Here is a 25,636-nt window from a genome sequence, read left to right as displayed (position 1 = left end):
ACATTGGTAATAGATTGTTTTGTCACATTCCGCATTCTGTTCCAAGCCCCAATCTCTGGATTGTTTAAAATTTGTGCACATTAAGGTTGTTCTAGGTGCTATAAACGTCTCTGGCTTTGACAATACATGTGCCAAGTGTCCAACAGCAGTCTCGACTACCACAGCTTCACCCATCCCACTTTTCTTCACACCCAAGCCCTGGCAAACACTGCTCTGATTACTGTTTCCACAACCCCGCCACTTTTCAGGATGTCATACTGCGTGGCAGCCTTCTCAGACTGGCTTCTACCTCTGAGCAATACGTTTTTCAAGATCCACCAACATCACTCTGCTGCTGGGGTGCTCATTCCTTCTTGCTGATGACAGTGTTTCAGTATGTGCATGGACGAGTGTGTTCATCCATTCATCTCTTCAAGGGTGTCTTGGTTGCCTCCAGTTTTTGGCAATTATGAGTAAAGCTGCTATAAACATCTGTATGTTTTCGTGTGGACAAGGTCTTCAGCCCAGTTGGGTGAATACCTGAGTGTGATTGCTGGATTGTATGGTAAGAGTATGTTTAGCTTCCTCCTCACTTTAAATATTTTATTTACTTTTTGAACAGGGAATGCAAGCACATGGTACCGACTTCAAAGGCGGCCTCCTCTGTTCTGTCCTGTTTCCCGAGTCCCCTCTGCAGAAGCAGTTTCTGTTGACCTCTTGTGATGCTTTCAGATGTTATTCAAAACCTGGAAATGGCTACATGTCCTTCCCAAGTCAGACTGAGGCATTACGTAACAGGCCCATCCCAGGACTCCCTAATTCTCTAGGGCAGCGGTTCTCAAGAGTATAGTCTGTTGACTCCGGGGCGGTCTCCAAGATCAAAGTAATAAATGCGGTTATTTACTTTTTCACTGTATAGACATTTGCAATGATGGCACAAAAGCAACGGTGGGTAACACTGCTGGTCTTAGCAGGAATCAAGGCGGTGCTTGTGTGTACTCGGGCTGCCGTAAGAAAGTACCACAGACTGGGTGGCTTAAACAACAGGAATTAGTTTTCCCACAATTCTGGAGTCTGGAGTCAGGATTGGTGTCTGGTAAGACCTCTCTTCCTGACTCAGATGTGGCTGAAATGCTGCTGTCTGCACACGTGGCCTTTCTTCTGTGGGTATTCAGGGACACTGTACCTGTGTGTGTAGAAGATCCATTCTAAGCAGGACAGACCAATGGATATTGGTGTGACAAAGTAGGAAACATTTATTGATATGTTTCAGATTCCATATTGCACCTAACCTCTAAGATAACTACCACTAGCTGAATTTGGGTGTAGTTTCAAAGAATAATGAAGTTATTTGAAAAGACAATAAAAACAGTCCTCTCATTTACAGCCGCTGACTGTGAGCTGGGCTTTCTTCATATACATCAATCCCAAGATATTGCTGCAGGGTTCGGGGCAGCCGATGTCAGATCCTGCTGTCTTCTCTTCAGCCAGACCCTGAAGAGATTGAAAACTGTAAATCTATGCTACTCTTTTCACTAAACTTTTCTTGCTTTGAAGAACAGCTTTTCATAAAAATGTTAACATGTAATGTGCTTTTCATAGACTAAAAATGAATATTTTAAAATTTTGTTTTAATTCCCAATATGGTAACTATCAATAAGCATAACCCACATGAAGACTACCGGAGTCTTCAGTAGGTTTTAACAGCATAAATGGGTCCTGAGTCTAAAAAGTTTCAGAACCACTTCTCTAGGGCAATTTGAGTTTGACTTTATTTACAATTCCTTGGAACCCATACACCATGAGGATATATGTTAACTTGCAGATCTGAGTCGTTGAGATGCGAATCATTGCTTATCTACTAGAAAAGGTAACCTTCGGTTTTACCATCATGTAGGACACCAGCCAGCTTTGTGTCCAACCCAACAACCTGGCTGTTTTCTGTTAGGACCCAGTTCCTCCCAGTGCTGCGAACCAGCTTTATCACGTCACCGGTGACTTCGTTAATTAAACTGTTGAGTAAAATCTTTGACACTGTTTTTAACTTTTGTCCTTGGACAACACGTGGGGCAGGCGTATGTACACCACGCACACGCACGTTTCCCGACGATGGCACCGCGGCTGTCGCGCACCGTCCCCACGCAGCACTCGGGCACGCACGCTACGTTCTCCCTTCTGCTTGCGACGCCACCTTGCAGTTCACTCGCCCTCTGTCGTTAACGGGGCGCACGCCACCCGCACGCACGCACGTTCCTCCTCCCGCCCATCAGCGCAAGGCTCGCGCGGTCGCGCCGGGAAAGCAGGGATCCGGGCACCCGGGCGGTCGCGCGACCCGCAGACCACAGGGCAGGCCCGGGCGACGTGGTGCCGCCCCGCCGCACGCTTCCGCCCGTTTCCAACATGGCCACGGGGCGCCCTCAGGCGCGCAGCCCCTGGCCCGCTGGCGTCTAGGAGCCACTTCGGGGCCCGAGTGCACCCCTCAGCGAGGCAGCCCGGGAAACCAGCGGGGCGGCGGGGCGGGGCCAGCGGCGAGACCGCCCAGCGCAGAGCGGCCGCCGGGCCGGCCGAGCGCGGACCGGAAGTTCCGCGGGCGCGCCAGCGGCGGGGCCGTTACCGCGGCGCACCGGAAGTGGCCGTCGGCCGGCGTCCGGGCCGCGCCTGCCGCGAGCGCGCTGTCCTCCTGCCGGCGACGCCATGGAGCCCGGGGCGGCCGAGCTGTACGACCAGGCCCTGCTGGGCATCCTGCAGCACGTGGGCAACGTCCAGGACTTCCTGCGCGTGCTCTTCGGCTTCCTCTACCGCAAGACCGACTTCTACCGCCTGCTGCGCCACCCGTCCGACCGCATGGGCTTCCCGCCGGGGGCCGCGCAGGCGCTGGTGCTGCAGGTGACGCGCGCCGGGCGGGCGGGCGGGGGGGGGGGTGGGGCGGGCGGGGGGAGCCCCGCCTCCGGGCGCCCGATCCCCGGGACCCCCGACCCCCGGGAATTGCCGACCCTCGCGAGTCCGCCCTTCGCTCCGCTCCCGGCCTCAGTTCCCCCTCTGGCGCTTCCCCGGACTCTCCTCCTGGGGCCGGGGCTGCGAGGAAGCAGAGACGCTGGTCGCATATCAAGCTGTCCCTCTGTGGGAGCAGGACTGGCTCTCGACGGCCTGGGTGACACAGGGTGCGCGTGGGAGTCAGACGCAGCACACCCCGCTCAGGGCCAGCTTGGCGTTCGCAGCCCAGGAGCCCCGGCGGTGCCAGGGGCTGCCAGTCGGGGAGTGAAAACGAGCCCCGCGACTGCCCAGGCCACAGACCGGAGGAGGGAGGGAGACTGTGACGACTGGTGGGTGCGGCCCCCTCGTTGGAAACGTGCCGGCCCAGGTCCGAGACGGCACATTGGAGCGTATGTCTGTACATCCCAGGTTACGTGTATTGTATGTCTGAGGTCCCGTGAACACTCACTGAAGCTGACTAGGTACCTGGGAGTGTAATAAGCAAGTCCTTGCTGATCCTGTTTGCACTCAGCCGAAACAGGCAGAGGTGCACCGTGGTTTGGGTGTTTAAGTAATGGTCTCTCCTTGTGACACTTGTTATAGTTGAGAAGGAAAAACACAGGCAGGAACAACTGTGCAAGGCCAGTTGTGTGGCAGCCATGGAAGGAAAGGAATAGAAAGGATGGTTTGGAGTCAGAAAGGGGAGGTGGGACTGTGATGCGATGACAGTGGGCCTTCAGTTGAGCGTTGAGCCTTTGGGTAGGAACCTGAGAAAGTGGAAACGCAGGTGGCACCTCCCACAGTCCTCTGGCACGTCACAGTTTATACAGTGCTTCCCAACGTGACCTGAAGTCTTGCTGCAACCTGTGGGTTGCTCGGGAGTTTCCCTGGTGCCTGAGGAAGAAACCAAAGCTCACAGTGTTTTAGTAACTAAAGATGATACAGTCTAATGGGGGGTAGAGTTGGGTGTCAATTTCAGAACTGAAGGCTCGTCCTCATCCTTCCAGTGGCCTCGCACCGTCTGACTGAGGGTTCCTAGCAGGCCCTGTAACAGTTTGCTACTTTCGTGGACAGTCCTGGGAAGTAGATGCAGTTGATGTTTTTGGCAGGTGAGGGTGCTAGCTCAGCAAGGCAGGTGATTGACCAGACTTGTAGAGCTGGAACTCAAAACTTCGTTTTTGTGATTCCAGATGTTTCTGCTCCGTCATTTAACCATTCCACGCATGGTAGGGTGGGAATGCTGGGATCTAGGGTGAGTGCAGCTTGCAGAAAGGGTGTGGAAGAGAAAGGAACAGTTATTATGGTGGGGGTTTTACAGGTCAGGACGTTATCTTACTTAATGCTAACACAACCTGAAAGGTTGGGCTTTGCCCTTGTTTTACAGATGAAATGACAGGTAACTCATTTATCTGGTATCTACATGTAAACCTACTATGTTCACGGTTAAGACTTGGTGACCAGTTTAAGTGGAGGTGAGAGCAGAGCAGGGCAGGGCAGGGACGAATCAGAGATGACCCAAGGTTTCAAACTTGGGCGGGTGGAGTAACGATAATGCATTAACTGTACTGTCACTTGAGTTTGGGGAAAAGCCTAGTTTTAGACAAGTTAATTTGGAGTCGTAGACAGAAGCCCCTGCCCCCAGGCTGTTGGGTTTGGGACTGGACCTTGGGGCGCCAGAGACCTGGGTGGTTTGAGGGAGAGAAGAGCTGAAGGTGGAGGGTCGGGAAGGGAGAGGAGAAGCAGGAAGCTGTAGAGTGGGAGGGGTGGTGTAGTAAGTGTCACAGAAACTGAGGGGACAGTTTCCAGCACAGTGTGGAGAGGGGTTCCGTTTCTGGAAGTGGTTCCTGCCCGTCAGTATTGCCCAGGAAGTTTACCAAAGCAGACATTCCCTGGGTGTCTTGGTTGGAGGGTCAGGGTGACTCCTGGGAGCTGTCCCTTAACTGCAGGGGCGTGTGGCAGGACATCTGTGAAGCCGGGTTCAGCACCGCACAGTTTTGTTGTGGGTGGGACACCAAGGTACTGAGCGAGGACAGGTTTCCAGTTACAAAACAGCTAAGCCGTGGGCTGAAACGCACGGCTTAGGGTGGTAGTCAGTGCTGTTGTGACAGCGTGCCACGCGGCAGGTCATGGCAGTGGTCGTGGGGATCACTGAGGGTCCAGCTGTCAGTCTCTGCGTATATACCTGAAATGAATAGGGTGCTGTCACCTGTGCCTCAAAAAGAAAGAAAAGATGCCGGGTCAGAGCTAGGGACTTGGTACCACTCAGTGTCACCTCCCAGTGGTACTGGATGGCCTCCTGACCTCACTGTGCTCATCGGCCTCTGACTTGATGGCAAAAGAGTGCTTCCTATGGCCACCCCACCTGAGAGGAGGTGCTTGGGGTCTCTTCAGAACACAGGCAAAGAGGGTTTGGATGGGAGTGTTGGGGTGCTCCATTCGGGAACTCAAAAGCGTTCCCTGATAATTTGGGGGGTGGTGTAAAACTGGTCAGACTTTTCCTCCTAATTGTGAGGGCTTGCACAGCCTGGATGCGTAGCCAAAGGCCACTCATCAGGAAAGATGCAGGCGAAAAGTGCGTTTCTTTCCGTGATATGTTAGTGTGTTCTAAGAAAATAGTTCAGAATGACATTTTGTTTGTTTTCGTTGACGCTGTTTATCTGGGAGTCTCTCGCCAGCCTGCGTGGGAGAAGCCCGCCCAGGAGAGTTCTGGCTCCATTTGTCCCTCACGGAGCTCGTGGGGAGATCTTGGGCCAGTAACTCTCCGCTGTCAGTTGAGAAGGTTGGTTGGAGGTCATAGATGACTCTTCTGGCCCTGTGGTCCGCGACTCTAGAATGAGTGAGAGCTGGGGGTGCTGGTGAGCAGGGCAGGGCTGCCTGGGCCCATCAGGCAGGGTCCGCAGGGTCCCGGCTGTTAGAGGAGCCGTGCTGTTGCTGTTTTTGTGGAATAAGAAGAAGGTCTGGGGTGTCAGGAGGATGAGCAGCTCCAAGGGCAGAGGGTCAGGGTCACAAATGTGGAGGCCAGAGAGCTCAGGTGTCAGAAGGAGGAGCGGGTCAGCATCGTCTCCTGTCTTCAGCCTCAGGCCTTTGTCTCCCCGCTGCGTCTGTCAGTGGTTTCCTTTCCTCTCTCACTGCAGGACCTCTGGCAGGCAGCTGCCCTCGGAGCGCGACTCCATGGCCTTTGAAACGGCAGTGCTCCTGTTCTTGGCGCTGTCATAGGTCTTGAGAGACTTTGCCAAACGTTTGGCGTGGCTTGGTGTGTTCGTACCTTCTTCAGTCTGTGCCTGCTCAGTGCACAGGACACGATTATTTAATGTCGGGGTATGTCCTAGCCTTTGGAAATGGACTCCTGCCCACTGGTAAAACATTTGGGGTTTTTCTTTTATCATAAGACAACTTTTTTTAGAGCAGTTTTAGGTTCACAGCAAAATCGAGGGGAAGGCCCAGAGTTCCCACAGCCCCTCCCACATGCAGCCCTCCCCAGAGTCATGACCTTTGATACAGTTGATGAACCCACACTGACATGTCATCGTCACCCCAACTAGCTTTAGAGTCACTCTGGGTTGTGTACGTTCTGTGGGTTTGGACAAATGCATTGTGTCACGTGTCCATCATTACAGTGTCACACAGAGTGGTTTCACTGCCCTGGCGTCCTCCATGCTCCCCCATTCATTTCTCCCTCTCCCCTAAACGCTGACCCTTTTACTGTCTCTATAGTTTTGCATTTTACAGGATGTCACATAGTTGGAACCATTACAGTGTGCAGCCTTTTCAGACTGTCTTCTGTCACTTAGTAACATGCACTTGAAGTTCCTGCGTGTCTTTCCGTGGCTGACAGCTCGTCTCTGTAGTGCTCTTTACGTCCCTCTGTCTGGATGGGCAGTTTGTCCACCCACCCACTGAAGGACATCTCTGCTCCTAGTTTGGAGAGTAGTGAATAAAGCTGCTCTAAACATCCGTGTGCGGGGTTTTGTGTGGAGTTAGTGTTCAGTGCTGTTGGCAAACACCAAGGGGCACGGTGTCTGGGTGACTGGCAGTCTGCTCCCACCGTGCTCCTAGGTGCGGTCTCCCAGCCTCCTGCCTTCAGCAGCCACAGGGACTTTTTCTTGAGGACCCCGCCTCTGGAGGCTGTGGTTTCCCGAGGAACACGGGCCTGCCTTTCGTTGAAGGTCTGACCAGACCCCTTCCTTCCAGGAAACCCCTCCATGTTTCTCTTAGCAGCAATGCTCGTTTGCCTCATTGTGAAGGCCTGGCGGGTGTGACCTCAGCCTTTGCCGTCAGGTCGTCATGTGTGGGTCTGTCCTGGCTGCACTTCCAGGGTTATGTGTGCCCTTGGACGTGTTTGGGCCATGTTTCATGTGCACTTCCTGGGGGGACAATCCCAGCACTTTTATGGGTGTGACCGTGTCCCAGGAGAGACGGAGGCAGGGCTGGTTTACCTTCTGCGTTTGGAGAGAGCGGGAGCTGTCAGTAGGAGGCCGTGCTTTGCGCACCGCTGGCACATCCTGGAGGTTTGTTGGGCTGAACTCCCAGCCTTCGGAGACCCAGGCCGCCGAGCCAGGGAGGCCGCTGCCAGCCGCGCACGGTGCCTGCTGCTGTCCTGCGAGTGAACTTCAGCTCCATCTCCTCTGCCGTCTGCCGTCTGAGCTGTGGGCCTGGGCAGCGCTCAGTACCTGGGCAGCGAGTGCTTTGCACGGCCGCGCAGCTGGACGGCACCTGGACAGACGGGCTGAGGGTGATGGCGGCAGGGCCGTTCAGTCTTGCATCGTGAGGCGACAAGTGGGGCTCCTGCGGCCGTGGCTTGTGAGGCCTCCCTGGTCAGGTTGGAGCTCCCCCAGGAGGGGACACTGCCTGCCAGAAGTCGGGCCAGCCGAGTGCGTGTCCCCCTGGCCGGTGGCGGCGCTGTCCCCCTTGCTGCTGTTCCTTCTTACTGCGTGTTGCTGCACCAGCCTCGTGTGGTGCACTCTGGAAGGTGAGCTCATTGGTGCCTGGCTGTTTGCTTTCAGGTGTTCAGAACCTTTGACCACATGGCCCGTCAGGACGATGACAAGAGGAGGAAAGAGCTGGAGGAGAAGACGAGGCGGGAGGACGAGGCGGCTGCGGAGCAGGAGCTGGCGGCTGGCCCCACTGCGGACACGGATGCGGACACGAATGCGGACACAAATGCAGACACAGCCGGGCCCGAGCAGCCCGTGCGGAAGGAGGCGGAGTCGCTGGGCGCAGACGTGGGCGCTGTGGCGGTCCCGAGGGAGCCCCCAGCCCCCCCTAAGTAAGAGCTGCTGCTTTCTCACTGGGCCCAGGCAGCGGTGGGTGTGAGGGGGCCTCCCTGGTACTACCCCGACCTGTCTCAGCGTTGCCTGAGCTCTTCTTGTGTGCAGCTGCGTGACAAGGCTTTGTGGCACAGGGTGGCAGGGCAGTGGCCTCAGTGTCCTCCTTTTTCTCCTGGTCAGGTCAGGCCAGACCCGCCTGTCACACAGCCATGAACACCTGCCGTTGGGAGACTTGCCCCAGTCCTGTTGCCGCCCTTCCTGTGGGGGCGTGTGCCCACGGTCCTCTCCGCCTCAGGGACCCCTGGAGAGGCCGTCTGATATGGGGGACTGCGCACCCAGAGCCCGTAGACACTGCCACCTGGGAAGTGTCTTCCCTTGGGCAAGCCATGTCACCTTCCCGCATCTCCTGTGAAGCGGAGGTGGTCACAGCATCTCCCTCATGGGTTTTGGGGTGACAGTGAACCTGGCCGAGAGCTGAGTGCCCATCCAGTCAGGCCCGGAGCCGTGCTCCTCACTCTCTCTCTCTGGCTTCATCTCCTGTCGGGGTAGGGGTGTGGGTGGGGCAGCCCGTGGTCCTTGTGTATGAGTGTTGGAGTCGGAAAGGCAGTGCTCCTCTCCGCCGGCAGGTGTCGCTGTAGCTGGGCTGGGCTGCCTCCCGCTTTGCCTTTAGAATCACGAACAGAATTCCTTAGAAGAGAAAAGGGAGAAGGTGGCACCGGGAGTAATTGTGTTCTGGAACAAGTGTTTCTTCCCTGGGAGCTGGGCCTGGATGAGGGACAGAGTGCTCCCACACCGACCTACTCAGTGGCTGTGTGACCTGGGTGCAGCCCGCCTGTCCCTCTGCCGCCCAGGGAAGGGGCCCACAGAGCCGCGGAGGCTGTCGGACTCGCGGCTGCGCCGTCCCATGTGGGAAAGCCTGGGGAACAATGCTGCTTAGAAAGCTGCTCCCTGCTGTCCCTCCCTTTGGGTGGCGCGGACTTTGTGTCGGCAGTGGCTTCACACTTTGCCTAAAGTCACAGTCAGAGGTAGGGCCAGAGCTGTTGGGAGCTGAGGCGGTAGGTGGCGGGCTCAGTGGGCTAGACGGGGTTCCAGGAAGGGCAGCCACTCCTGGCGCCTTCAGGACTGGCACCACCAGCTTCTAGGTGAGTGAGTGTTTCCTGTAACACTAAAGAAGCGTGACTTTTATGCCAGCTCATTTGCTTCCATTGGAAAGCGGCTATGCATCTCCCAGGACGAATTAGGAAGAATCTAAACTCAACGCGAGAGCAGACAGTATATCGAGCCTGTGTGTTCTCGTCACCAGCTGCGTTGTTTCATCAGTGTTTAAACTTCCAGCTTTCACTTAATAGTCTAATGAACAAACCGTAAGAGGTTTGTTTACATCTACAAATAAGGCTCCACTACACATCGCTTATTGTTGACCCTCAATTTCTCTCCTTTCCTCAAAATTGATCTGTCAGAAAACTCAAGTTGTTTGTGGGCTGAGTCCCAGCGCTCATGACTGCTGACTTGTCGTGGGGCAGTGACCGACAGCGGGTTTAAGGTGGACGTTGTGGAAAGCTGCAGTGTGTGATGGGAGTGAGTCTCCCTAAGGACAGCAACTGCCCGTGTTTTCTTCTGGAAAGTGTTTCATAGTGTATGTATTGTTCTTGCTGCGTGTGCTGCACCCTCTGCGTGGGCTGTTAGTCCATGCTGGGTCTGCCTCCGACAGGGACGGTCTTCCTGTGGCCAGTGCCCTCCTCCTGGTGGGCGTGGTGGCGCCGTGCCCAGGGGCGGGTCACAGTCAGGTCTGGCACGCCCGAGCTGGAGGGGAGCAGGGGCTCTGCCTGCAATTCTGGGCTTTAAAATGCTGATTTCTGGGCCCGCCCCAGCCCCAGGAGAGCCGATTCTCCTGGCCTCGGTGCGGCCGTGGGGGGTCTTCAGAAGCTTTCCAGGTGACTGACTGTAGCTGAGCCATCTCTTGATGGCCTCAGAGCTTTCTACCCTGTGATGTCACATCTCATGAGCCCCTGTGGAGAGTATAATGGGGTTGTCCCCAGTCTGCTGCTGTCACAGTGGTGCTGCTGTGGAAGTGGCATGTGTGCTTCTCGGAACACGTGCTCGGATATCTGCTGGACCTGTTCCCAGACAGGGATTGCTGGGGTACAGGGTCTGGCAGTGTCGTTTGGTGGCTGTGGCTAACTTGGCCCCAGACAGCCCGGCAGTTTGAGCCACCTAGGTGCCCGCTGGCGTCCCTGACCCACTTCTTGGCTGCTGTTAAAACGCTGTCACCTCATTGGTTATATTTGAAATGCCACTCACTGTGTGTATGTCGGAGTCTGACTGGCTTTGTGATGTTTCTTTGTTTTTCCTTTTCTGTGTGTTCACAGATACTAAAGCATTTGTGTCTCTGTGCCATTCTTTCCCATAATGCATCTGACACCTGAGGTCGAAAGCTTCATCTCCCCTCCCCCCAGGCTTTTCTTGAACATTAATTTTTCCAAATAAAAATTCTGTTGAAACTTTCACTGGGAATACGTTAAGTTCATGTTTGGAGTTAGAGAAAATTGATATCTTCACATCCTCGAGTCTTTCTGTCCAAGAACGAGATGTCTTACTTATTCGAGGCTTGTATGTTCTGTAGAATTTGACCGTTTGTGTTTGATAGGGCTTGCACACCAATACTGAATTCTCTTCCTGGTGCCTAGTAGTTCCTCAGTTGATTTTCTGAGGTTTTCTAGGAACAGAGGCTATTTAGTATTTATCATACAGTTTTAGTAACTACATTTAGTAGTAAACTCCATCCATTTTTAACATGCAGAATCTTAAGTATGTAACTGTGTGTATTCTCCCCATCAAGCTTGGTGCCTTGAGCTCCTGGAAGGGTGGAGCTGACAGCTGAGGAGGGAGGGGTGAGGAGGGGTGGGATCTGCCAGCCTTGGCCACAGGGGGTCTGAGAAGTGGAGGAGCCAGTGGGTGGAGTCCCAGAGGCAGCCTGTGTCCGCAGGTGAGCATTTGCAGCCATGGACTGGATGAGCTCACCCCGGCCGGGCTGCAAATGGGGAAGAGGCCCAAGGATTGAGAGCTGGGGCATCTGTCTGCCCAGGGGGCCGGGAGAGCAGGGCATGTGAGTGAGGGGGTGCAGCCCGGAGCACGTTGAGCCCGCTGCGTCACACTTGCCGCTGTAGCGCTCTCTGCCTGCTCCCCCCTGCCCCTGCTTCTGCGGTGGGCTCTGCCTGTGGCCGCTGGGTGGCGACCCCTCCAGCCTGTCTGTCCTTGTGTCTTTTCCTCCCTGCCAGTTCCTTCCCCAGGAGTCAGGAGCAGGTCGATTGGCAGGAAGTGATGGAGGGCAGAGCCGCGCCCATCTTGCCCATGTCCCGGTGCCCGGAGCGTGCCTGGCATGCAGGTGGCACTGGGTAACTAGCCGGACAAAAATGATTCTAGTTAAAAGGCACATTCAAGGATGACAGACCTTTGAGTTTAATGTAGCTGACCAGTGCCCTTACCCAGGAGCCCTACGCCTTCTCGCGCCTTCTGACTCGAAGGTCTTCGCACCGTTAGCTGTCGCCTTTCATGGCACCTCAGTGCTCTTTGCTCTCCCTCGTGCTCTCCCCTCTGTGCTGAGAGGTTGGCACTCGGGCGCCCGAGGCTGTGAGCATTGCTGTGAGGGAGCTGCAGGAACCCCGAGTTCCACGTCTCTATAGTGAGCAGTGAACTCACGCGGGAATGGGCTCCTGGGAAGCCCCGTGGGGTGTGAGGGTGGAGGCCGAGCCACCAGCTGACCTGGGGCTGGGGCCTCAAGCACAGCGGCTTCCTCTCCGAGTTTGCTTTGGGGACCCTGGCATGGGTCGTCCGGAGTGTCTGCTTGGTTGTGAGCTGAGGGTCAGACAGGGAAGCGTGCGTGCTGAAAGGTCAGGTGTGAGTCTTTGATGCTACGATGGAGTGGAGCCTTTAATGTCTGTGTACTTTGTGGTCTTTAAAACACTTCCCATTTTAGATAATTCAGATCTACAAAAGAAAGTTGCAAAAATCATTCCGAGAATTCCCAGCGTCCCCAGCTGCACCCAGAGGGCCTTCCTCCCGGCCCTGCGTCTGGGCCACGCCTCCTCCGTCTCATCTCTCATGATCTTGACACTTACCTTGCGGACCTTCTGGGTAGACTGTCACTCAGTGTGTCTCGTATGTCTGGCTTCTCACTGAGGTTCTGTCCCCTCTGTAACTCCTCAGGGTCTGGGGGGGACACTGAGGCTACCGGCATCTGCTTCCTGTGCTCGCGCAGTGTCCTTAGCCGCGTCACGCACGGGGCGGGGGGGGGGGGGCCCTCCCCGCACTCCCTGGGCTGTGCTGTGAGAAGTGCACTCTCACTCATTCTGCATGCAAGTGTGTGTGTCGGTGCTCAGTTACGACCCACCATCCTGTCATGTCACTCGGTGTCCCTTCAAGGGGACGTGTCCTGTGACATCGGCACCATTCCCCAAGCACTTCTCTGTGTTCTGGTGGCCCAGGCTGCTCCTGTCGCCCGCATGTGGCTGTCCTGCCCCAACAGCCTCAGCTCTGGCTGGAGAGCTGTCTGAGCCAGGAGCCAGCTGTGCTGTCGCTTTGGCGTGTCCCCTGCCAGGCCTGCTGGAGGCCCATGTCCCCTGCAGCTGTCCTCATCATCCCCCTTTCTCTCCTGCCCTCCCCTTTGGAGTCAGACACCCTGGTTGAGATGCCAGCTCTGGCACTACTCAGCTGTGTGAGAGGTCACGGCTCTCAGAGGGGGCTGTGGGGTCAGTGAGTGCTGAGCGTTGGGTACACGTGAGCGTTTTTGGGGTGTGTGGACCTGCTGTGGGGCCCGGCAGGTGTCATTCAGGAGGTTCCCCCATGCTGCTCACCAGAGGTGGGTGGGGATGGGCGTGGGCAGTCCAGGCCTGTGGTGGCCTGGGCTATTCGGGATCTGGGGGAACCTCTGTGCTGACTGCTCCGTGGGGGGGATGGCTCACAGCAGGCACGGCCTGGGGGCCAGCGAGGGACCATTTGGAAGGAGACCAGCCGGTGACCGTCAGGTTTGCACTGTGGTGGCCCTGAGCCTGGACACTGGACAGAATCTCCTCCTCGTGCAGAGGGGCAGTGTTCCTGGCCCTGCAGGGGTGGGAGACAGGTCTGGGCCAGCCCCTATGAGGCTCTGCCCTGGCCAGAGTCCTGTGCAGGCGGGGGCACTCCCCAGACCTCCCCGTCTGCTGCTGTCAGCCATGCAGTGAGCGCGCAGGTGCAACTAGCTGTGACCTACAAACACTGGAGCGTTTTCTGGGGAGGGCTGAACAGTGGAGGGGGAGCCTCATCCCCGGTGCCTATGCCCCCCAGGGGGACAGACTTCCAGGTCATTTGCTCTCGTTTCTGAAGGTGCCCACGGCCTGGCAGGACGGGTGCTGCACAGGGCGGGTATAGCGACCCCTCACCTGCTCCCTGCGGCCTCGGGGCTCCCTGTGCTCGCACTGGGCAAGGTGGTGCAGCTCCCCCAGGGCCTCTGCATTCCATGACAAGCAGGGTGTCTGTCCTTTAGCAGTTTCTATCTGGGCATCTTCCGGGAGACGTGGTCAGTGGGGGGTTGTAGGTGTCAGTTACATGTGTGTCCATCTGTCACAGGTCATCACGCAGTGGGCATGCTGATGACACAGGAGGGCTGCTTTCGTTTAGTCACCGTGACTAGAGCCCTGGGAATTATACCTTTTCTGTGCCATTTCACAGCAATTCATGAAATGTTTGTGAGCAAAATGTGTCTCGATCTCTGCCCAAGTTACCCGAATGTCCCTCAGGGACACGGGTCATGCCCACTTTTCCCAGTGTCATGCACGTTCTGAAAGATACCTGTTTCGGAGCGACGGACACCACCCAACATGCTCTGTGCTTCCGGAAAACCCCCAGGGTCGTCTGCCTGCCCAGCTGGCTGGCCTGAGCACAGTGCTGTTGGCTGTCAGCGGTTCCCATGGTCACCTGCTCATCACAGATGTGGTCCTGGGCATGGGCGACTGCAGAGCAGGGTGGCAGTGCCCCAGGACCTGCCACGTCACAGCTGTCTGGTGGTGGTTGCGAGGCTTCCCTCCTCGGTGCCCTCCATCTCGCTGCTGGGCTGAGGGCGTGGCCCGGTTGTGTTCTCGGCTGGTGCTGCTGGGCCAGCAGTGCTCACAGGCCTCGCTCCCGGGTTCCAGTGACATCACTGGTGCCTGCCCTCTGCTCGCACTGGCTGGAGGGACCATTGGGGGTCCGGGGGCTGACACAGAGACTGTGAACAGGAGGCGTGTGCTCAGCCTGCCCTGTCCTGTCCCAGCTGCTGTTCCTGGCAGCCTGCCGCAGACAAGAACAGAGTACTATCTGCAGAGACCAGGGCTGCAGCAGCCTTAGCACCTCCGTGGAGTATCGCTACTGCCTGTCGCTGTGGCCGGTCCCTGCTGGGCGTGCCTCCCAGGTTGAGCTGTCGTCCAGCGTGCAGATGGCCACACTCTGACCAAAGCCCCGGTGTGTCTGGAAGCTCTCTGTCGGCACGAGTCTGAGCGTGCGCATGTGGAGTCGTGCAGGCAGGTGGCCCCGAGGTCACAGCTGGGCCTGAGCAGTCCAGCCACCTGTGCAAATTGGGGCTGAGGCCAGACCACCTGAGCTCGAGGTGGGTGCACGTGTCACCCACTGCCTGTCAGCCCCCCGAGTGAGGGCTGTGTCCCCATGGCACCAGTAGCTGGCTTTGGGGACCTGGGGCAGGCGAGTCCTCTATGACTTGATGTGGGTGACATGCTTCTTGAGACTGGCAGGTTGGCGCTGAAGACACGGGGCCTGATTCCCCACTGATCGCGTGACTTGTGCTGGAAGTCCTGCTGGGAACTGTTATGCAGGAGGACACGTGGGAATGACACAGCCAGAGTCCCAAGGCCGCCGTTGCCTCACTGTGGGGGAGGTGTGGCCGGCACCGTGCACCCCCACGTTCAGACTGTTGTGAAACACGCCTTGGCGCTGGTGGAAAGCCCTCCGCTCGCCGCTGTTTGCCCCAAAGCAGCAGGAGCAGGAAGTGATGACCCTCTAGATAAAGCAAGTGGGCAAACATCACCAGGATCTGCTGTGTCGGGCTGTGAGCGCTGCAGCCAGCGGGGAAATTACACAGACGGAAAAGGCCCTTCCATTTGCTTTTCAAAATCGGGGTGTTGGGGAAATAGGGGCAACGGGGAGGAGGAGAGAACGCAGCCGCAGACGCAGAATCGACCAAAAAACGTTCAGGCCGCCAAGTGTTCAGTGGTATGTCCTCGTTGCAGCCCTGGCTGAGGTTCTGCCTCTGCTGCTGATTGTAGAAACGGCTTCTGTGCCTCAAACACTAGGTCCGCTCCCTCCTCCCTGGAGCCACCCCACACTCAAGCATTACAGCGAATTTAGGTTTTAACCAGCGCTCTTTTCCTCTGACGGGATGCATCTTGTTATTGCTTCTCTACCTGGATGTAGTAAAGACACTTCCCTGTAGAAATGTAAAGTACAGTGTTCTTTTCTCATTTAGGTTGAGTTTTGTGCATTGGCCCCGTTTGTCAGGCAGCCCTCCTCTCCCCGTTCCCACCCTGATCAGGACTGGGGCAGTTTGCTACCCGAGTGCCAGCTGTCTGCAGGGGCTGTGTCCCCTCCCCTCGTTTTTCTTCCCCCTCACAGTCATCGTGGTCATTCTTGACGTCCCGCTTGGGCTCCATTTAATTCTGGGCTTGTGTCTTTCCTGGACTCCCCCTCCCTCTGCGTCAGTCTGGAGGCTGTCCCGCCCTACCCCTGCCCAGGGCAGGATGGAGGCGGCCAGTCCCAGGTGCCGTCCTGAGCCTCCTCCCCGACACTTGGCCCAGTGGCAGGAGCCCCTCTCATTGCAGATGTTTTATTGATTAAAACTGATTTCAGAAGATTTTCTTTTTTTACTTAAAAATATTTTCTTTGAAAAATGCCAAATAAAAGAAAACAACTAACCCCCAAATTCCAAAACTACGTAAGTTAATTTGAAGCCCAGCTGGTAAATATTTCAGGCTTTGCAGGCCGCTTGTCCTGGAGCCAAGAGCAGCTGGAGATGCTTTGTAAATGGATCGCTGCTGCTGTGTTCCAATAAAGCTTTATTTACACAACAGGCTGGGCTGTATTGGCCAACCCCTGGCCCACAGTGTTTCAGGCAGTACCTCAGTAACACTTCTAGAACAGAACAGGTAAGCCTTACATCCACTTGAAAACAGTTGGCTTTCTCAGCCCTCAGTACAGAGCCATTCCTTCTGGCTCAAGACCTTTTACCACCTTGAGCTCCCCGGTGTCCTGGCCTGGTCCCCTGGTCTGCTTGCCACACTGCCTCTGGCAGTGCTGGTCAGCGTGCTGCTGGCGCAGTGACCACACTGTCCCTGCCCAGGTGTCTCTTTCCCAAAGCCCCTCACGCTGGCAGTGCAGGCAGCCTGGCACTGACAGATGACATTTTGCACCTTTCTGCTTGGGCTGGGTGCACATATTTCCCCAGCTTGCGGTAAACACGGCGGCCTGAGCCTCCACCAGCTCCTGTCCCTGGGCCCAGGGAAGGCCCACCACCCCTTCCGTTCTCTCCTTTCCCGTTTTTCCCATTTTTACTTTTATTGATCTCTCTGCTCGGATGTTGAACTTTGTCAAACCCTTGTCATCTGAAGCAGGACTTGAACTTATCAAGGCTGTTTTGTTTTCTGATGTCAGTGTCAGAGATACAGACCGGGTGGCTTCAGAGCCACCTGCTGTGTCCCAAAATGTGTGTGGCAGACCCAGAAACCACAGTGGGCCTTGCTGATAAGACATGGTGTCATACTCACCTCGTGTAGAACAGTTTCAGAGACCCATGAGGCCACAGCCTGTGAGTCACAAGTGTGATGTGAGGTGGGTCTTTCAAAGTGAGAGTGTGGGGGTCCTGATAGGATGGGGTGGGGACAGCGGGGTTGGTGGCACTGAAGCTGGGCGTGTAGGTCAGTCGAGGCCAGTGGCGCAGTTGAGCGTTCTTTGGGGAAGCTACTGGCTAAGGAGGGTAGGGGACGAGAGCCAGGGGCGTGGATGTAGCTTCTGGCACGCACCTGCTGAGTGGGGGTTCTGTTTCACCTTGACTGGACCTCCTGGCCGTGTGTGGCTGTCCCCAGTAGGCAGACACTGCACTTCTGAGTGCTGGTTTCTCTGGGCTGGTTATAGTTCAATTCGAAAGTCTACTGGGTAGGGTACTGAAATAGTCAAGCTGGTCGTAAATTTTCTGATTTTGAATGACTAGGAATAGAAAATTGAGTTAGAGGCTAAGAATTCAGCATTCTTCAATGGATACATTTATGGACTAGATTATCTAATTTTTGTTTTAAAATGTATATTTCACATTTATGTATTTGTAAAAATTGGAATGCCTCTTTCCCTTGTTAAAATAATTAACATGATTTAAGAAAAACTTTCAGTATAACAGTTCCACTTTTAGTTGATTAAAGAGTTTGTAGTAAATATCGGCTGACCATCTGCAGATTCTCAAAGGTGCCCCTAAATTTGGATTAACACCCATCAAACTACTCATGGGCATATTATGAGACTCCAAGTACTTTGCATCATTTATGTGATGTAAATACAGAACCATCTCATATTTTTAACTACAAAATTAATTTTAAAATGTGGAAAGGAAGTTTTCACAGTGTACTTCTTATGAGACTTTTTTGTTAAACCAAGCCTTCCTGATGGTTGGTGGACAGTCTCCTGGCGGAGCTGGGCCAGTGCACATGGTGACCACGGCCAGTCCTGTCCTCCGCTGGCCCTTCTGTGTCTTTCAGCTGGACTTTATATTTAGACAAAATTCTGGTCAAGAGAAGAGACTACACAGGAAACCAAGGCTGAGTGCAGAGGGAGTAATAACTCCAAAAAAGAGAGATTAAAAATTTAGGAGAGAGCATTCTTAACACTTTTTTTTTTTTTTTTTTTTAGATTTTATTGGGGAACAGTGTATACTACCAGGACTTTTTTTCCAAGTCAAGTTGTTGCCCTTTCAGTCTTAGTTGTGGAGGGTGCAGCTCAGCTCCAGGTCCAGTTGCCATTGCTAGTTGCAGGGGGCGCTGCCCAACATCCCTTGTGGGAGTTGAACTGGCAACCTTGTGGTTGAGAGCCCACTGGCCCATGTGGGAATGGAACCGGCAGCCTTCGGAGTTAGGAGCATGGAGCTCCAACCGCCTGAGCCACCGGGCCGGCCCCTGGAGAGAGCATTCTTGGCAGAAGGATGCGCGAGTCCCCTCCAAGCTCGGGAAGGGGAGAACCTTTAAAGACCTGAGACACTTAATTATAGTGATAATCTAGCATCTTGAAGAAAGTAGGGAGACAATTTGTAATCCAGGGGAAGACCTTTGTAAACTACAACACCAACAATGAATTCTTATCAAAAATACACAGAGCACTTACCTGAACCAGGCGAAGGACAGACAGGCGATCAGGGGTCTCCGGAATGAGTCCTGTGGCCAGTGAGCACTGACACGCAGGGGAATATGACAGGGCCGAGCTGCCTGCTCACTCATGGTGTTTAATTGGCAAATGGCATGTTGGAGCTGAGCTGCTGGGCATCCTTGGAAGTCGGGGCCTGCCTGTCTCTTAGTATGGGCCCTGACTCACCACCCACCCAGCAGGTCCTCTCCTGGTTATGACGCCAAAACAAGCCCTTCCAATTTCAGATGACACAGAAGGGGACAGCATGTTGAGCGCCACCAGCTCCCCTGCTTCCTCCCATAGCATTTCATGATTATTGTTTCAGCTCTCGGTCCCTACCCCAACTTCACTTGTGTGTCTTTTTTGTTGGTTTGTTTTTAATTTTTTAATTTTTTTAATTGGAGAATACTGGGGGACAGTGTGCTTCTCCAGGGCCCATCAGCTCCAGGTCATTGTCCTTCAGTTCAGTTGTGGAGGGCACAGCTCAGCTCCAAGTCCAGTTGCCGTTTTCAATCTTTAGTTGCAGGGGGTGCAGCCCACCATCCCATGCGGGGATTGAACTGGCAACCTTGTTGTGGAGAGCTCGCGCTCTGACCAACTGAGCCATCCAAACAGCCCTCTGGCAGCTCAGCGGCAGCTTGTTGTTTTCACTCTAGTTGTGGAGGGCGCAGCTTACTGACCCATGTGGGAATTAAACCAGCAACTGTGTTTTTCAGAGCTCGTGCTCTAACCAACTGAGCCATCTGGCCGCCCCTGTGTGTCTGTTTTTGACAAATCCCAGAAATCACAACATTTCACCCATCTTCAAACTTAATGTAATGACCACAGCCTCCAAATCCATCGTCCCTTTGTCATCCAGGGCCCAGTGTGTGTTCAGCTTTTCCTGATTGTCTCAGAATGTCTTTACAGTTGCTTTTCACGTTGCAGATATGGCATTGGCTGCTGTGTCTTCTTCCTTTGGAATAACCCCCTTCTCCTCTCTACGCGTCTTACTTGTAAAGAAACTTAGAACTTCATCTGCTGTCATTTCCAAACTCTGGACTTGGCTGCTGGCATGTTGACAGCTGTGATGAACGTGGTTTCTGCCCGTCCTGCTCCCTATAGATGGTGGTCAGATGGGGATGGCGTGGATGTGATGCTGCTGCGGAGGCACCTGTTCCAGATCATTCCATGTGCAGACTCATGTCCCATTGTGGTTGCAGATTGTGATTTTTTTCACCCTGTTATATTTTTTTCATGTGTTATCTGGAACCCTTATAGAGGAACTTGGCTTTCCCGAAATTCTGGTTCCCGCAGAACCATTTTACGTACTAATTTTCAGACTGAGTTGGACGCTGGTCACCAACTTTTATGGCACATGTGCTACTGCACTTTATCTCCAACTTCAGCTTCCCGGCGGGCCTGTCTGGCTAGCCAGCACTGGCTGCCTGGAGTGCGGGGTTCCCTGGGCTGTAGGCCGTCCTCCCCTGAGCTGACGGCCGGCTTGAGCGGAGGGACGCTGCGTGGCCTAGGGGAGAGCGGAGCAGCGACAGGCACCACCGACGGGCTGCTTTTATCCACAAGGCTGTTGGCCAGGGCACTGGCCTAGCTTCTAAGCTCCGTGAGGACCGCAGGAGCAACGCTTTACCTGCCATGAGGGAGCTGCACTCGGGCGCGCCTGTAGGTCTCCCCTTTATCCCCCCCCCGGGGTTTCCCGGGAGGCTGAGTGGGTCAGAAGTCGGGCTCAGAGATGCAAATGCAAGCGAGACTGGGCAGCGCTTTCAGAAGAGCGGGAGACCCGTGCTTGCCCATGTGTGTGCCATGCTGCCATCTGACCTCTGGTTCTTTCTCAGGGGACAGGAACAGTTCCAGAGGAACCCCGACAGCTACAACGGTGCTGTGCGCGAGAACTACACCTGGTCGCAGGACTACACGGACCTGGAGCTCAAGGTGCCGGTGCCCGAGCACGTGGTGAAGGGCAGGCAGGTAACCGGGCCCTTCCCGCCGCTCATGCCGCTCTCCTCCGCACGGCTGTTGCCCGTCTTCTCCCTCCCAGGTCTCCCCTCCATCACCCCCACCTGCCTGTTGAAGCCCGTCAGGTCAGGAGTGGGGCGTGCCCGGCCGGCTCGCCAGCTTCCTGTGCTGTGTGCATAGCGCCTGAGATGCGTCCTTCTAATTGCAGTGTTCTCACCTCCTGTATGGCATTTAGTGTCCACGGAAGACACGACCAGTGGGCAAGGCGGCTTCAGTGCAGGAGAAGTGTGGTCCCCAGGGCAGAGCAGATACCCGCAGTTCTGTGCTCGGCTGAGCTGGCCTCTGATCAGGAGGCCACGTCCCGTGGGGCTGTCACATTCACAGCCTGAGTGGACCTCCAGCTCATTCGCATCCTTTCGTGGGAGGGAGCCAAGTCCTGGGGAACCCCACTGAGAATGACATGATTTGTAGGTAGTTGTAAACAGGTGGGCTTCACTGTAAAGAAAAAAATCCTTGTGCAGTGTGTGAAGTGGCCTGTCAGCTTGTTGTGTCCTCAGTATAGAACACTGGTTGTGCCGCAAACTGTGTCCACACTTCGTCCTCCTGAGGCCCTGCAGCCAAGGGAGTAATCTGTCATATTTTATGGGTGAGACGCTGAGGCCGCAGAAGTCACTGGGTCATCCAAGCTAATGTGGCTCTTCAGCGCACGTCCCAGTCTTGTGCCTCGCTCTCCAAGTGAGGCTTCGTGGGTGACGGCTGAGTGAACTGCTGAAGCACGGTTCGGTGCCAGGAGTCTGCTCCCTGCGCTCCACTCCCCCCTCCAAGTGAGTACCGCTGCTCCTGTAGAAAGGCCCCGGGGCACGCGACATGCAGGTTGGGCTGCATTTATGTCTTCTGGAATCACCACCACGTCACATGGCCGCAGCTTCTCCTGGTCTGGGTATGTGTGCAGATCCAGGCTAGGCGGCTTCCGAGCCTCGCTGGTCCCTGTGCTGAGGCTCCAAGCACAGGTCCCTTGCTGGCTCCCGGGCTGCCCCTGAGACAGGCCTGCCATGTGCAGGAGTGAGGTGGGGCCGCCGTCAGCACCACTGCTCACTCCTCCCTTCCTCCCTCCCCCACCCCATCCCAGGATACGTGCCAGGGCTCGGACCCCTGGTCCCTGGACTTCAGGATCCAGTTGACCAGGTAACTAGTGGTCATCCCCTGGGAATCGCTCCTGCTGACCATGTCCCCGCCAGTCGTGGTAGGCCATGGTGGGGCACGCTGGCCTTCCTGCCGGCTGCTTTGTCCAGCGTCTGTTAGGGTGGCTGAGGGTTAGAAGTTGATTTCCACTTCATTTTTGGTCGGATTGACTTGTATGCAGCTGAATAAATTATGAAAAGTGTTGGTGACCATACTTCATGCTTCATTGCTGGCCGAAAAAGTTGTGGCTTCCTGGTCTGTCTTCCAACTTTTCCAGGGGCTTCTGGAGCTCTCTCTAAGGACGCCATTAAAACCAGCCTAAAGCCAGCAGGGGACCCAAGTGCCCTGATAGCTCTCTGTACTTGCCACAGCCGCCCAGGAAAGCTGCCCCGTGAACACGGCGTGTCCCATGTCCACGCTAGTGATCAGGGTGTCGGTGTCATGATCCTGCTCTGCCACAGACAGTGTGTCCTGAGGTCCTGCCTTTAGTCCCATTGCACTCAGGGACGGCTGTCACATGCCTCTCAACTGCACTTGCGACTGACTGCTGGAATGGTGTGCCCACTTCCATGGCAGCTCACAGCGGCACACAGCAGCCGGTGGCAGCTCACGCCAACCTCCGGCTGCTCACGGCAGCCCAGCTCTGGGGAGAGCCGTTGCTCACAATCTTAGCTGTAGAGGGCGCAGCTCACTGGCCCGTGTGGGAATCGAACGGGTGACCTCGGCGTTAGGAGCATGGCGCTCCAACCACCCGAGCCACCGGGCAGCCCCAGGTTTTCTTTGTTTTTCAAAGGTTTTTATTAAGATACAGTATTACATCAGTTTCAGGGGTACTCCACAGTTATTCAACATTTGTACACCGAAAGAAGTGATCGCCATGATGAGTCCAGCAGCCATCTGACACCGTCCCACGCTATCACAATGTTATTGACCAAATTCCCCACGCTGCACGTTACAGCCCCATGATTTGTTTTATACCTGGAAACTTGGACCTCTTATTCCCCTTCACCTTTTCCTCCCCATTTTTAATTTTTCAATTACAGTTGACATTCAGTATTGTTGTATATTAATTTCAGGTGTACAGCATAGTGCTTAGACATTTATGTAATGTACACGGTTGAATCTTTCTGTTTTTCCTTCAATAGTGTTCCTCTCCCATGGCATTCTTTTTATACTGTAATCTTCCAAGAATTCACAGTCTCTCTATTTCTTAGTGATCTAAGTGTTTCAGTCATACTGCCCTTTTTTAAAATTTGGGGAGGAGTTTATTTTGCATCTCTTGGCTTTTGCCATCTCTTGGTCTAAGGTTTTTCTTAGTTGTCACCTTTGTTCTGGACTGGCTACCTGTCAGCAGTGTTTATTTTGGTTTTTTTCCTTGGCCTCTGGTGATTGCAGCTGCTCAGCGGGTGGGCTCGCTTGCTCTGGGCTATTGGTAGCTCTTCCTGGAGGGGTGCGGGTGGGAGACACTGCCTGTTGGTGGATGGGTCCTGGCCCCCTTCTCCAGCTGCAGCCTTGCCTCTCCTTTACTCACTGATTTCTGTGGAAATGGACTTGCCTCTCAAGTGTAGTGGGGGACAGATGAGGGGAGACTGCTCTGGTGGACCTCAAGGAAGAACTTCTCAAAACTGAGCTGTGGTCTGAAGCACTAGCGGTGTGGGTAGGTCTGCCTCGGGAGCCTGGAGCAGGGGTCATGACATAGATGTTGGTGTGATGGCTGATGTCAGCTGTAAGAGTGACATCTCATTGAACCATAGGATTTTAATGCTGGAAAATTGAGGACTAGAGATTTTTAGTCTAACCTCTCATTTTGCAGATGAGAAATCTCTTGGAGATGCAAAGTAATGAGGCCCCGGCCCCCACCCCCGCCCTGCTTGATCAGTCCTCTTTTGAGTGGAAAATGTCATATTGTTACAGAAGTCATGCGTGGATGACATTGAGTGACAAGTGAATTAATTTCCTCCTAAATGTTCTCCTTCCTCTGGGAGATTGTGGGTGGTCGTTGCTGACTGGTGAGGTCCTGCGTCTGGCTGGTGGGCTCACGGCCATGAACTTTTGCTGCCTCATAGTTCACTTTGATCTTCTTATCCCATTAGAGAGCTTTATCTAAATTCTAATGGTTTCTAGTTTAATTGTTATGGAAGTGAACTCATGGAAGGTCCCATCTCATTTGTCACTAGCTAGCAGCCTAACAGAGTAGGAGTTTTATCAGTTGAAAGTGATCTTCTATTGTATTTGATTAGGTAGCAGCACTCCCAAATGCAGCTACGAAGGAACAGGTAGAACTTGAAACTGAACAAAATCAGGGAGATAGAACTGATGCCGAAAACGACATTAATGTTGATTTTTAAAAACTGTAATTTTAAGAAAGTGGTCTAGGGGCCGGCCCGGTGGCTCAGGCGGTTGGAGCTCTGTGTTCCTAACTCCGAAGGCTGCCAGTTCGATTCCCACATGGGCCAGTGGGCTCTCAACCACAAGGTTGCCAGTTCAATTCCTTGAGTCCTGCAAGGGATGGTGGGCTCCGCCCCTGCAACTGAGATTGAACACGGCACCTTGAGCTGAGTTGCCTCCCGGGTGGCTCAGTTGGTTGGAATGCGTCCTCTCAACATCAAGGTTGCCGGTTCGACTCCCGCAAGGGATGGTGGGCTGCGCCCCCTGCAACAACGGCAACTGGACCTGGAGCTGAGCTGCGCCCTCCACAACTAAGACTGAAAGGACAACAACTTGAAGCTGAATGGCACCCTCAACAACTAAGACTGAAAGGACAACTTGACTTGGAAAAAAGGCCTGGAAGTACACACTGTTTTCCCCAATAAAGTTCTGTCCCCCTTCCCCAATGAAATCTTTAAAAAAAATAAAAAAAAAACACCCGAAAGTGGTCTAGCATATCCTCACCATCTGCTACTGTCATATGTGGATAAGGACGGTTGGGGGTGTTACTGGGTGTTCTGGGTTTGAGCCAGTTGCTACGTTTAATTACAGACGTGGTCAGTATAAATGGCTTGTAAATGTGGGTGTGTTCCTCGGGCATTTGTACACACAGTGCGTTCACGGGTGTGTTTGACCTTATTTCCTGTGCAGAAGGGAACACAGCTTGCTGGCATCGTTCTTGGTCCTAGAGGGGCCTCATCAGCACGTCAGGGTGACGGGCGCTGGCCCCCAACAGGACCTCTCCCTGCTCCTGAGCTCTTTCGCAAGGTGTCTGGACTTCTGCTCCTGCATTGGCACCACCGTGCTGTCCTTTGCTGGTGTCTCAGCACTTGTCACGTGGGATGAGGCCATCTCTGTGCTCCCCGTGCACCCACATGCTCCCCAGTCTTTTCTGCTATGCCCATATGTGGACACGTTTTCAGTTCTCCTGGAATGTGTCGGTGTGGGTCCTGCTCCATGGTTCACCTTGGGAGGAGTTTGCTAAACTGTATTCCAAAGTGCTTGCACCGTTTTACATATCCAGCAAAAATACGTGAGGTTCCTTTCTCCACATCCCAACATCTGCTGGGTCTGTTTTTGTTTCGGTTTGCTTTTTGTTGCCACCCTGATGACTGTCAGGTGCTGTCTCACTGCTTTTGGTTTGTGTTTCCCTGATGACTGATGATGCTGAGTGTTTTTCGTGTACTTACTGGCTACCTGTGTATCTTCTTTTTTTTTTCTTTCCCCTTTTTCCGCCTCCCAGCCCCCCACTGCCCCACTCCGGTTCAAGCCGTTGTTTCTCAGTCTAGTTGTGTATGACACAGCTCCCTGGCACATGCTGGTGTTATGAGCCTTGTGCTCTCCCCGGCTGAGGAAGTTGGTCAGCCGCTCATGGCAGCTCTCACCGGCTGCCGGCCATTCACACTTGCTGCCTCCCGCTCATGCTGGCTACCGGACAACTCATGGCA

At 54.5% G+C, this 25,636-nt stretch overlaps 1 protein-coding gene and 1 long non-coding RNA gene across 2 annotated transcripts in view; both read left to right on the top strand.

Moving 5' to 3' along the window:
- Positions 1-2,110: 2,110 nt before the first annotated feature.
- Positions 2,111-25,636, top strand: part of NUDCD3 (NudC domain containing 3) — a 38,563-nt gene continuing 15,037 nt past the window's right edge. The window contains exons 1-3 of the mRNA XM_074312109.2: positions 2,111-2,865; positions 7,956-8,218; positions 20,459-20,591. Coding sequence (XP_074168210.2) covers positions 2,674-2,865; positions 7,956-8,218; positions 20,459-20,591 — 588 coding nt within the window. The 5' untranslated portion in view covers positions 2,111-2,673. The remainder of the gene's footprint in view (positions 2,866-7,955; positions 8,219-20,458; positions 20,592-25,636) is intronic.
- On the top strand, positions 20,598-24,652 carry LOC141567007 (uncharacterized). Its single transcript, XR_012489406.2, has 2 exons — positions 20,598-21,764; positions 22,039-24,652. It is a non-coding gene; the product is annotated as an uncharacterized LOC141567007 (long non-coding RNA).

The sequence above is a fragment of the Rhinolophus sinicus genome, chromosome 4 (genome assembly GCF_057876585.1).
Source record: "Rhinolophus sinicus isolate RSI-liver-muscle chromosome 4, RSI-T2T, whole genome shotgun sequence".
Taxonomy (NCBI): domain Eukaryota; kingdom Metazoa; phylum Chordata; class Mammalia; order Chiroptera; family Rhinolophidae; genus Rhinolophus; species Rhinolophus sinicus.
The sequence above is the reverse complement of the archived record's forward strand: the minus strand, read 5'-3'. Positions and strand labels throughout refer to the sequence as shown.